The 12,977-nt window shown below is 40.9% G+C and overlaps 1 protein-coding gene across 1 annotated transcript; it reads left to right on the forward strand.

Moving 5' to 3' along the window:
- The first annotated feature begins 366 nt into the window (after window positions 1–366).
- On the forward strand, window positions 367–12,640 carry LOC145572606 (uncharacterized). Its single transcript, XM_081631566.1, has 10 exons — window positions 367–505; window positions 3,949–4,048; window positions 4,085–4,547; window positions 4,773–4,967; window positions 5,019–6,598; window positions 6,956–7,345; window positions 10,348–10,592; window positions 11,703–11,901; window positions 12,233–12,398; window positions 12,473–12,640. Exons 1-10 carry the CDS (start codon window positions 367–369, stop codon window positions 12,638–12,640), a joined length of 3,645 nt encoding a protein of 1,214 aa, XP_081487692.1.
- Window positions 12,641–12,977: the final 337 nt, after the last annotated feature.

Raw genomic sequence — 12,977 nt, forward strand, 5'->3', positions numbered from 1 at the left:
GGACTTGTGAGCAAAACGCAAAAGGATTGGGACATAAAATTAGCCCATGCGGAGTTTGCTTACAATAGAGCTCATTCCCTAACTACTTCTCAGTCCCCATTTGAAGTAGTTTATGGAGTGAATCCATTTGTGCCGATTGATCTTGTCCCTATTGTTAAAGGTGATATTGTGGAGAAAGATGCTAAAAGGAGGGTGGAAACCTTTCAAAAAACCTGTGAGCAAGTGAAGAAAAGGATTGAGGAAATGAATAAAAAATACCAAGAGCGAGCCAATAAGAAACGCAAACAACCTATTTTTCATCCCGGGGACTTGGTTTGGTTACATTAAAGGAAGGAGAGGTTCCCTAAGCTTCGCAAGAACAAGCTTATGCCTCGTTCTGATGGTCCTTTTAGAGTTGTTGAGAGGGTGAATGATAGTGCCTACAAAATTGAGCTTCCAGATGAGTTGATGGGTGTTAGTGCTACTTTCAATGTCGGGGATTTGTCACCATACTTGGATGATTCAAGTTTGAGGGCAAACTTTTCTTAAGAAAGGGGAAATGATCCAAAATCAACATCTTTGTCTCATGAACCTGTTGCTCTAGTATTGGAAACTCTTGGGTTTTATCCATTTTCTTCTAAGGCTGAAATTCTATGTTGCATTTCATGGGTGGATTGAAGATTGAAGCTTGTAGGAAAAAGCGTATGGCACAACTCACACTTTGGCCCATTTTCACTACTATTTTGGGCGTGTGATTCATGGTCCATTTACTTATTATTATTAGCTTAAGTTTTATTATTTTATTTGCTGAAATAATGCCAAGAGTTGAGCTCTTTGGCCGGTTGCAATAGGAAGAAGTCAACTCACCATCATTAGGCATTATTAGAGCATTTAATGCTTAGCTAGAATTAGGGAAAACTGTTGGCTTTTGGCTCTCCATTTTTGACGGTTTTTCCTTGTCTTTTGGTGTGTTAATTTGCTGCTCCTTTCCACTATAAATTGGAGAGCAAACCAGAAATAAAAGGGGTATTGAGTTAGACATAAAAAAAAAAACCGTGAGGTTGCCTAACATTCTTCTTTGTGTTTGTCCAAAGTGTGAGTGTTGTTCCTTGTTGCTTTGAGTTAGTTCTTGAGTGACAAGATTAGGGAGAGATTGAGTGTGTCTTGTCTCTAGCCTAAGAACCCAGAACTTTGAGTGTGTTCTTGAGTTTTGGTTAATTTCACAATTTTAAGTTGTTTCAAGGTGAATTGTTTCTCATCCGAGTCTAATACCATAACAACTTGTTGGAGGGGTATATTGCACATCAGGGACACCTGCAAAATGAACGAATATTCCTTTACCGGAATATTCGCCTCCGACAGTCAAGTTAGAGATCTGAAACGGAAAAGGCTAGAGAGAGAAAGTGTTGTAGCCAAGCCTAACAACTTGGTTATGGACGTTTCTTTAGTTCAAGACGTAGCATCATGCATTGGTGCTATGCGTTCTATCCATGTGCAGCAAGATATTCAATCTTTTGAGTTTCTTGTTGTTCTTATTAACTAGTTCATTCTAGTTCATTTTATGCTTTGAATAAATTGTAAACTTTAGTCTTATTTTAAGTTTGCAAATTAGTTGCATTATTAGTTGCATTTTTCTTTAGTTTTCTTTAGTTTGCTAAAGTTCAAAATGTAATGTTACATTCACATAAAGTTCAAGTACAAGATACATGAAGAAGGCAGCCATTTAAGCATGGAAAACAACATAGAATCCGAAATTCTTTTGGAGGAATCTCAAGGCTTCAAATGGGTGTTACAAGCAGCATCAATGCAGGAATTATAAGCCATCAAGTGGGCATTCATATGGGCGTTTCTTGCTGCCAGCATTGAGCATCAAAAGGCGTCCAAATACACTCTTGTCTACATACATTCAAGCTTGATCCAAGGCTTGAATCAAGGAGGAGTTACACTTCTTTTTGCTGTTTGAAATGGGCGTGAATTAAGGGGCTGCTTTGCTTCTTACTTGCTGCTTGGTTGAGGCGTGATTCTAGGGAAGGTTATTGATGCAAGTCTAAGCATGGAGAACTTCGAAGATTTGCTTATCATGCATCAAGATAACTTGTCCCTAAACATTGATTCAAGCCAAGCATTGCATGGACACTTTCTTGGATATCAAAGCAAAGCCACGGTTTGCTTAGTGGCTTTTCTTGGAGTCTAGTTCACTTTCTTGAACTTTCTTGAATTTTCTTTACTTAGATTTTGCTTACAAGTTTTTACCTTTCACTTGAAAGGGTTTTTCTTGGTTCAAGCATTAGGATCTTTAATCTTTATTTAATTCTTTAATTTTTATTTATTTATTTAGTTGCTTTAAAAATCAGTTAGTTAGCAAAATAAATCAGTTTGGTGTATGCTTGTGCGCCAAGGTGCTTGCTCTTCAAGCAAGTTAGAATTCTAGTTTAATTAGGATTGAATTAGGGACTTGTCCTAATCTTCCTAGGTAAACTAAGTCTTATAAATAGGGCTGTAAACACACAAATAAATATACAGAGATTAATATTCAGATTTATTTCTTAAGTTGCATACTTGAGTTTTTGTTGATTGCGATCAATTATTGTTTTGCTTGTTTTAGTTAAAACATTCGTTTGGATTGATTAATTAGGTGGATTCTTAATTGATTAATCTTAGTTTTTGTTTAATTCTTGGTGGATTTCCTGTATAGAATTAGACTTAAACATATCCCTTGTGTTTTGTTGATTTTCGGATCAATAATTCACATCATCTTTGGTATCAGAGCCAGGTTTGCGCAACTTCGGAAAAAATTAAACTGGGAACAATTGGCTGGGAATTTTTACGTGATTCTTTTTGCATTGAACTCTAAAAACGTCCAGCTATCACCATATAAAATTTCATAACTTTTAGTTGAGTAACGCGTTCTACACAGCCTCAAACTTTTGGTGTTTGTGCACTGATTTGCGGATGGGAGTCCGGTTTTTGTGTTGCCTAGTTTTCCTTCAAGATTCGATCTTTTAATCAAGATTTTTGCATAAACTGACTTGGTTTGTGTAGGAATCATGAGTGACGAAGAGGTCCCACAAGTTCCAAGGGGATTAACCTTAGAACAAGCTCAAAATCTTAGAAGAGATAGGCGAATTGACGAGTTGGCAGCAAGGATGGATGAGATATTAAAAAGGCTTGATACTCTTGCTGGAGATTCTTCAAGGAAAGGGAATTCTAACCCTAATTCTGGTTCAAGTGAGGAAGAACAACCAAGGAGGAACCCAAGGAGGCCACGAAATAATTATTCCTCAAGTGATGAATCACCAAGGCCTAGGAGGAGAGATCGACCAAAGGATGATGATAGGAACCTTAGATTAGATCTTCCCGAATTCAATGGGAGTATGAATGAACCTGAAAAATACTTTGAGTGGACTAGAAGGGCCGAGACACTATTTGATTACAAGGAGTATGATGAAAGGAAAAGATGCAAATTGGCTGAATTGAAACTGACCGGTTATGCTAGTCTTTGGTATGATAATCTAAAGAAGAAGAGGCATAAGGAGGGGCGTGCAAGAATCTCAACTTGGGAACAACTCAAGAAGCACATGAAAAAAAGGTTCTTACCTAGTGATTATATTCAAGATGTTTATCTTAAGATGCAACTTTTTAAACAAAATTCTATGACTGTTGAGAATTATATTGGTGAATTTGAAAAGTTATGCATGCTATGTGGCTTAGAAGAGATTGTTGAGCATAAGATTGCTAGATTTATTTCGGGGTTGAATGATAATATTGCTGAAAAAGTTGAATTGCAACAATATTGGTCCTTTGAGGATGTTTGCAAGGTAGCTTTGAAAGTTGAAAAACAGATAAAGGGGAAGAAAGGGACGTACACTAAGTCCTTTGTAAAGGGTTTCACTAAACCTTTTGAGAAGAACAGCTTGGAGAAAAGTGGTTCTAGTTCGAACTACAAGGAGACTAAATCAAAATTTGAAGCTCCTAAAAAGCTTGTTGAAGATAGGAAGTGCTTCAAGTGTGGTAGTGTTGGTCACATTGCAACTAATTGTCCATCAAAAAGAGTAATGACTGCTCAAGAGTGGGAACAAGAACAAGCTAAGTGTGAGCAGGGTAGTGACTATGAAGAAAAGAACGAAGAGGAAAACTTTGAAGAAGAGGAGGGGCATATTGACGAAATTGATCCCGAGACTCATGGTCAAAGTTTGGTTCTAAGAAGGGCGCTACACTCTAAAACCGTACCTATGGAAAACAATCAAAGGGAGAAAATCTTTCTTACCAGGTGCAAGGTAGAAGATAGGTTGTGTGACATGATCATAGACACGGGGAGTTGCACTAATGTGGTATCTACTACTTTGGTAGACAAATTGAAGTGGCCAATTACTGAACATCCAAGCCCTTATAAGCTTCATTGGCTTAATAATTCGAGTGATGTTAAGGTAACTAAACAAGCCTTAATCTCCTTTTCAATTGGTAAATTTCATGATAAAGTTTTGTGTGATGTTTGTCCTATGGATGCTTGTCATATACTATTAGGCCGTCCTTGGCAATATGATAGATTTGTGAAGTTTGATGGAAGGACTAATGTGTATGTTGTGAGAAAAGGAGAAAAAGAGAGACCAGTTGCTTTAAAACCTTTGATAAGTAACAAGCCTTCTAATGTTACCTCTAATTCAAAGAATTCTTATTTGATTAGTGAGAGGGAATTAGAAAAAGAGATTTGCAGCAACAATGTGGTATATATACTTGTTTCTAATGAGATTCGAATTGATCAAGATAAACAAGCAAAGAGGCCGTATGAATTGGAATCTGTTTTAGAAGAATTCAAGGATGTCTTTCCTAAGGAATTACCTCCGGGACTACCTCCTATTCGTGGGATAGAGCATCAAATTGACTTGATTCCGGGAGCACCCTTACCTAATAAGGCAGCCTATAGAAGTAATCCGGAAGAAACAAAGGAGATGCAAAGGCAAATTGAAGAGCTTATGACTAGAGGATACGTGAGGGAAAGTATGAGCCCTTGTGCCGTGCCTACTTTACTTGTCCCAAAGAAAGATGGGAGTTGGCGCATGTGTATTGATAGTAGGAGTGTGAATAACATCACTATCAAATACCGATTTCCTATTCCAAGATTAGATGATCTACTTGATGAACTACATGGTTCAAAGTTGTTTTCTAAGATTGATCTTATGAGTGGTTATCATCAAATTCGAATGAGAGAAGGAGATGAGTGGAAAACAGCATTCAAGACTAAGTTAGGGTTGTATGAATGGTTGGTGATGCCGTTTGGACTCACTAATGCACCTAGCACTTTCATGAGGTTGATGCATGAGGTACTTAAACCTTTCCTTGGCAAGTTTGTTGTTGTTTATTTAGATGATATTCTGATATACTCTAAAAATTTGCATGATCATCTAAATCATCTAACAAGTGTGTTTGAAGTGTTAAGAGAGAAGAAACTCTATGCTAAGCTTGAAAAATGCTACTTCTTAGTGCCTAGTGTTACTTTTCTTGGTTATGTTGTATCAAAGGATGGAGTTTCAGTTGATCATTCAAAAGTAGAGGCTATTAAAACTTGGCCTATTCCTACTAATATGAGTGAAGTAAGGTCTTTTCATGGTCTAGCTTCGTTCTATAGAAGATTTGTCAAGAATTTCTCAAGTATTGTGGCGCCTATGACCGAATGTTTGAAGAAGGACAAGGGTAAATTCGAATGGACTAAAGAAGCTCAAAGTGCGTTTGAGTTGGTTAAAAAGAAGCTATGTGAAGCACCTATACTTGCGTTACCAGATTTCTCAAGTCCTTTTGAAGTTGAAACCGATGCTAGTGGAGTTGGAATTGGAGCAGTTTTACTCCAAAAGAAGAGGCCTATTGCATATTTCAGTGAGAAATTGGGAGGAGCTCGATTGAACTATTCTACTTATGATAAAGAGTTCTATGCCATTGTTAGAGCTTTAGATCATTGGAGTCATTATCTCCGACCTAATCACTTTGTGTTGCATTCTGATCATGAAGCATTGAAGTACATACATGGACAACAAAAGCTCAATCCTAGACATGCTACATGGGTTGAATTTTTACAATCATTTAATTTTTCTTCAAGGTACAAAGAAGGGAAATCGAATGTTGTGGCTGATGCATTATCTAGAAGATACACTTTGATTGGAATTCTAAATAGCAAGCTACTTGGTTTTGAATTGATCAAAGAATACTACAAAGGTGATGATGATTTTGCTACATTGATTGAAGAGTGTTCTAAAGGAGCCGTGGGTTCTTATTTGCTGCAAGATGGTTTTCTTTTCAAGGGAAATCGACTTTGTCTTCCTAAGTGTTCTATTAGAGAGCTAGTTGTTAGAGAAGCTCATGGGGGAGGAATTGCTGGTCACTTTGGCATTACAAAGACCTTGAGTATGTTACAAGAACACTTCTATTGGCCTAAGATGCTCACGGATGTGCAACTAGTTATTTCTAGGTGTGCAACTTGTCAAAAAGCGAAGGCTACTTTTCATCAAGGCTTGTATACTCCTTTACCTGTTCCAGATTCACCTTGGGAAGATATTTCTATGGATTTTATTGTGGGATTGCCGAGAACACAACGGGGGAAAGACTCTATTATGGTTGTTGTGGATAGGTTTTCTAAGATGGCGCATTTTGTTCCTTGTCACAAAGTGGATGATGCTATGAAAGTGGCGGAATTATACTTCAAAGAGATTGTTAGATTGCATGGAATTCCGAAAACTATTGTGAGTGATCGAGATACAAAGTTCATGAGTTTCTTTTGGAAGTCTTTATGGAAGCTTGTGGGAACTAAATTGCTCTTTAGTACATCTTACCATCCACAAACTGATGGACAAACCGAGGTTACTAATCGTACTCTTGGTGCGCTTTTGCGTGGGTTAGTGAGTAAGACACAAAAGGATTGGGACATCAAGTTAGCTCATGCGGAGTTTGCTTATAATAGATCACCTACATATGCTACCAAACATAGTCCCTTTGAGGTAGTTTATGGAGTCAATCCGAAACTTCCAATTGATCTTGTTCCATTGCCTAAGGGTGAGTTAATTCACAAAGATGCCGAGTCTAAGTTGAAGAGTATGCTGAAATTACATGCTCAAGTTCGAACAAGAATAGAGAAAGTAAATGACATGTACAAAGCTAGAGCAAACAAGCATAGAAAGCAACAAGGTTACAATGTTGGAGACTTGGTATGGTTACATTTGAGAAAGGAAAGATTTCCAGGAAAACGCAAGAATAAGTTGATGCCTAGAAGTGAAGGTCCTTTCAAGATTATTGAGAAGATCAATGACAATGCTTATAAGTTAGAACTTCCGGGAGAATATGGAGTTAGTGCTACATTCAATGTTGGCGATTTGGCTAAGTATATTCCTGATGAAGAACTTCGAGATTTGAGGACAAATTCTTTCGAAGAAGAGGAGGATGATGCAAGTCTAAGCATGGAGAACTTCGAAGATTTGCTTATCATGCATCAAGATAACTTGTCCCTAAACATTGATTCAAGCCAAGCATTGCATGGACACTTTCTTGGATATCAAAGCAAAGCCACGGTTTTCTTAGTGGCTTTTCTTGGAGTCTAGTTCACTTTCTTGAACTTTCTTGAATTTTCTTTACTTAGATTTTGCTTACAAGTTTTTACCTTTCACTTGAAAGGGTTTTTCTTGGTTCAAGCATTAGGATCTTTAATCTTTATTTAATTCTTTAATTTTTATTTATTTATTTAGTTGCTTTAAAAATCAGTTAGTTAGCAAAATAAATCAGTTTGGTGTATGCTTGTGCGCCAAGGTGCTTGCTCTTCAAGCAAGTTAGAATTCTAGTTTAATTAGGATTGAATTAGGGACTTGTCCTAATCTTCCTAGGTAAACTAAGTCTTATAAATAGGGCTGTAAACACACAAATAAATATACAGAGATTAATATTCAGATTTATTTCTTAAGTTGCATACTTGAGTTTTTGTTGATTGCGATCAATTGCTGTTTTGCTTGTTTTAGTTAAAACATTCGTTTGGATTGATTAATTAGGTGGATTCTTAATTGATTAATCTTAGTTTTTGTTTAATTCTTGGTGGATTTCCTGTATAGAATTAGACTTAAACATATCCCTTGTGTTTTGTTGATTTTCGGATCAATAATTCACATCAGTTATGCTCTTACTTGCTGCTTTGATGGGCGTGAATCAAGGGAGAGTTATGCTCTTTATTTCAGATTTGATGAGGCTTAATTGAGGAGGTTGTGGCCGCCACTTTTTAAGCTTATGTATCTAGTTAAGCATAGCTTCTTTTATTGATGTATCTAGACACAAAATCTGTTTTTGATGCTTAGCTTAGGCATGTAACAAGTGAGCTGAAATTTCACTTAGTTTAGCTTGTACTTAAGGATGCTTGTTTACTATAAATAACAAGCAAATGTGAATGAGAAAATCAGATTATTCGAACAAACAAACTTTGTGTTTTACACTCGTTTCTTGGATTAGAAACAAACCAGAAATTCTTGGATTTGGAATTTCAATTCCTTTGCTTAGTTAACTAGCTTAGACTACTAGTTGGCTTGTGATCTTAGGAACCCATTTCGTTTCTTAGTGGTGTGACTGTAGCTAAGAAGCTATTTGGTTCATTAGTCTTACTTATCTTGGTTTATCCCTTGTATATTTCGGGTTGATACTCCAAATATACAACAGAAAGTAGAGAGAAGTTGGAGCTATTTAATGCTCTTGCTTGTAATGTCGTAATCCACCCCTCCCATCATAGATGATTGGGGTATTTATAGGAGTGGAAGTTTGTTCCCTTTTAGGGTTTGTACCCTAAAATTATGTGACGTGATTGGCTGCGCAATCACGCGGTGCCACGTGTAATATTGGGGGGGGGGGCGCCGTTTTGGGGATTTCATGAATATCACTCGGAATTTGGGCCATGATGTAATAAGGCCTTTTTAATGCTGATTTCAAGGGCTCTTTATGCCTTGGACACACGACATCTTCCCATAGTGACATGTGTCACCCTTTGATTGGGTCACGTGTCACTACGGGATTGGTCCACGTACATGGGGTATTTTAACCCTAAACATTTTCCCCTCAGAGGGGTGGCTCATACGATAATGGCCGCCTCCTCCGATCTTTACTCGCCTTGATATGTACGAATATACAGGGTTTTGGCAGTCTGTAGAGGTACTTGGATCTGTCCGCCCAATTTGAAGTTGGTCGCATTTGGCTGGCATACTGCTTTCGTCCGCCTAAGAATTCTCTAGCGGACGCCTATCTCTGAGAAAGAAGCGGAATAGGTACGCCGCCTCAATTTTCAGGGAAGAGCGGACGTCTATCTATTGAGATGGAAGCTTTAGTTTTGTCGATTTTGTCCGTCATTTTGGACACGCTGTTATTATGCCGTCTCTTTTTCCGTTCATTCTAACAGCGTTGTCCTTTTTCCCCCTCAAATTCTAGGTTAATTTTTCAAATTATAACCGTTCAGCTTCCTTAGGCGGGAAAGGTGAATTTACTATTATGCCCCCATAAATTTTGCCTATATATACAGGGATTTTGACCTCATTTTCACACTTTGGAACTTTGTGATTTTTAAAGAGAGATAAGAGCTTTTAGAGAGAGAAAGTGCTTTTTCCTTTGAATCTTCAAGAGCTCCGCCGTGCATTTGAGTTTTCTGGTCAACCCTCAAGACTTTTCAAATTTTCTACACGTACAGAGGTAGGACGCCTGTTTTCTTCCCTTTTTCCTTGTATTATTTTTTTTTTGCTTTTCATTTTTTAAATCTGGCTCAACACTTGGCTTCGTCCGTTTCTCCTCATGAGGCCGGTCGTTCGCCTGGGACTGAGGAGTCTAGAGTTGACGGAGACGAGTCGTCTCCTTCATGGAGAGGGTCCATTTCTAGTGCGTACCAACTCACCTCCACTTATTCTTCTCTGTCCCTGCAGTCGAACATGGCAAGAACGATGCAAACACAAGATCTCCATGCGGCCAGAATTCCAGACAGTAGTATGTTGAACCCTAGAACTCCTTATGACCCCAGCTGTACAGACTTAGAGACTCTTTCTACTACTCCCACGACCGCTTCCACGAGCACTCATTGCTCAGCCGTGGAAGTAACTTCATCTTTTGAAGAGCACCAACGTGCACAGGCCGTTTCTTCCGCCATTGGGGTGTCCGGACCAACCCCTGAACCTAGGTCCTCACAACAAGCCAACTCGGCCAGACAATCGGCGGGTTGCGATCACGTGAAAGGCCTCCTTCCTCTTCTAGGGCGGCCATTACTGGTTCGTCCTCTTCAGTTCCCTTACCACCCCATCTCCAACATAGCAGGCCGGACAGGCCAAGAGTTGGAATTTCTATCAATGGACCGTCCGACCTGCCCCCTTGCAGTGGCCCTTCTTTGGAAACTAGGGCAGCCGCTGCTAAAGACAAGGGTAAAAGTCCCTTAGTTTCTGAAGAGCCTCCTTCAGCTGGGGGCAGCCACGTCTTTAGAAGCCAAAGCTCGGCCGACGCAGCTGACTTGGACAGAGTGCTGTCCTCCGAATTTGGTACTGCCCCTCACCAAGAGAATGAGGAAATTGAAGAAGAGGCCGAGGCTGAAGGCGAAATGGCCAAAGGGGAGGAGGCGGCCGAAGGTGCGGTCGCCAATATAGACAACTTTAAGGATCCGTACGCCTGTACAGTGGGTAACACAGCCTTGGGCTACCTCAACGATGGATTCGAAGAGTACAAGGAGTTCCTCCATTTGGGTGAAGGCTTCGAACTGGCGGCGCCACGGAAATCTCACTCCGTGACCGCGTAAAGCCTTCTGCGTCTATAGGGCCGCCTTTGATGTGGGGCTCCATTTTTACCTTCACCCTTTCGTCCGCACTATTCTGGACGAGTACAATATAGCCCTATTCTTGATGATACCCAATAGGTGGCTGAATGTGTTCGGGTACCTGGTGACGTGCATCCGCAAGGCCTTTAAGCCGGACTTTTTGGTTTTCTACGAGACGCACTCCATGACCAAGCTGGAGAAGCACATGTATGGCTGGTTCATCCTTAGCACCACCAAAGACTATATGGTGGTTGTTGACCGCGTCTCCAAGTGGCGAGAATAGAAGAATCGGTTCTACCGCGTCAAGACCAAAGATGTGGAGTTCAACCTTAGGATGAACCAATTCAATGCCAAGCTGATCAAGCTAGGCCGCGGGGTCCATAAGCCGTACAAGCCACCCGTCCACCCCAGCTAAATGTACCACCTTGAATAATTTGGGGTCAATAGAGTGGAGAAGAACGGAAAGATGGTGGTCGTGCCCAACAATTGGGTTCCATTGGCTAGTTGGCTTAGGGACCCAACATTCATGTCGGCCTGCGGCCTGTACAAGAACTTTCCCCAAGGCGGGATGTCTAGGTTTCTCTTGTACTCTCATTATTTTCTTCAAAAATTTTCTAACTCTTTTTCCTCTTCTATTTTGCAGTTGAGGCGTACGCTATGCTAGATCCCGAGCAGAAGGGGGGTTGACTTGGCCAGATACAAGGCTCGTCAAAAGATGTACGAGCAAACCAAGGTAGTATGAAACCTTTCGAGGTCTAGCGTTTGTGTTGCTAGGTTGGAAGGAGGCTTCTTCTAGAGCCTGCACGGACGCTGTTCCAAATTTTTTTTTTCGTTCGATTTAGTATGTTGGGAGCAGGATCCCAACTGTATCTACACGGACGTTGACAAAGTTTTATTGAGTCTAACTTTTGCTTGCTCTTCACAGCTGTCAACTCCAACCCCAAGGGCCAAACAAAATCAGCCGTCCTCGGCTTTAAAAATGACAAGGACGGGAAGGCATCTAAGCAAAGGAAGACGGTCGTAACTAAGACCACTTCCACCACCGCGACAAAGACTAAGTCGCGGACTGCTTCTAAGCAGTCCAAAGGAGAGCAACTCCGGCTGGGTGATAGCGGGGTCTCCAAGTCCGTGGATCTGGCCGCCAAGCCGGTCCATGATGAGTCCGTGAAAACGGACGATAGGGTTAAGTCGACCCCGACAAAATCGACCGGGCCCGAAGTGACTCCGCCCGTCCAAATAGTCCAAAAATCTGATTGGCTTGAGGCCTCTTAGTCGGCTGGTGACCAACCTGGCCGCACAGGTGAGGAGGGTGACGAGCCTGCACCGCCTCCTCCATTCACCTTCAACCCACTTTCTCCTCCGAGCTTCTCAAACGGTTAGTTTAAACTGCTTTGCACACTCTTTCCTTTTTAAGTCTGCTTACTCAAAGCTAAACTCTTTTATGCCCGTGTGCAGATATTACGGAGGAATTAAATATGAAGCTGCTCGGCCAGTCTCTAACTGGGCGGACAGAAAGGCCATGAGAGAAGCCATGGCCAAGGCCGTCCCAGCTGAGCAGCGAGACAAGCTGCGGGGGATTCATGAGGGCTTCCTTGGCCCTATGATTTACTACAGCGCTGAGGTAGCTTTCCCAACTTTCATACTTAGAATATTTTTTCATTTTTATTTTGCTAACTTATTTTGTCTTGTACGCAGCTCTTCCTGCGGCTGACCGCCTTCCTTGAGTGGAAGGATAAAGAAAATGAGAAGCTGAAGAGAGCCTGGGATAAGGTCCAAAAGGCCCAGGACGCCGTTACTGGGACGGCCGCCGTCCAGCGCACTTACTTTGAGACCCGGGATAAGCTGAAGATCTGGTCCAGCTAGGCAAGGCTCTCGAACTAGAGACCTTGGCCAGGGAGACCATAAGACAAGAAAGGGATCAGGCTGTCCTAGACGGCCAGCGCTAGAAAGAACGGTTCTAGGCCTCTAAGAAGCTAAAAAATGATGTGGCCTTAGCCTAAAAGAATTTGAAAGAGGCCTTGGAAGAGGCGGACGCTCTCCGGGCCGAGGTGGAGACTTTAAAAAAGTCCGTTGAGGACTTAACCCAATAGCTGAAAACACCTCGGCCCTCAAGTGCAGACGAGGTCGTCCGCATCGAGTAGAATGCTGAGGATAGGTTGAAGAGCCACTTCGTTGAGGCATTTGAGCTCATGGTGGATAA

This window comes from Chenopodium album, chromosome 2, assembly GCF_948465745.1.
Source record: "Chenopodium album chromosome 2, dcCheAlbu1.1, whole genome shotgun sequence".
Taxonomy (NCBI): Eukaryota; Viridiplantae; Streptophyta; class Magnoliopsida; order Caryophyllales; family Amaranthaceae; genus Chenopodium; species Chenopodium album.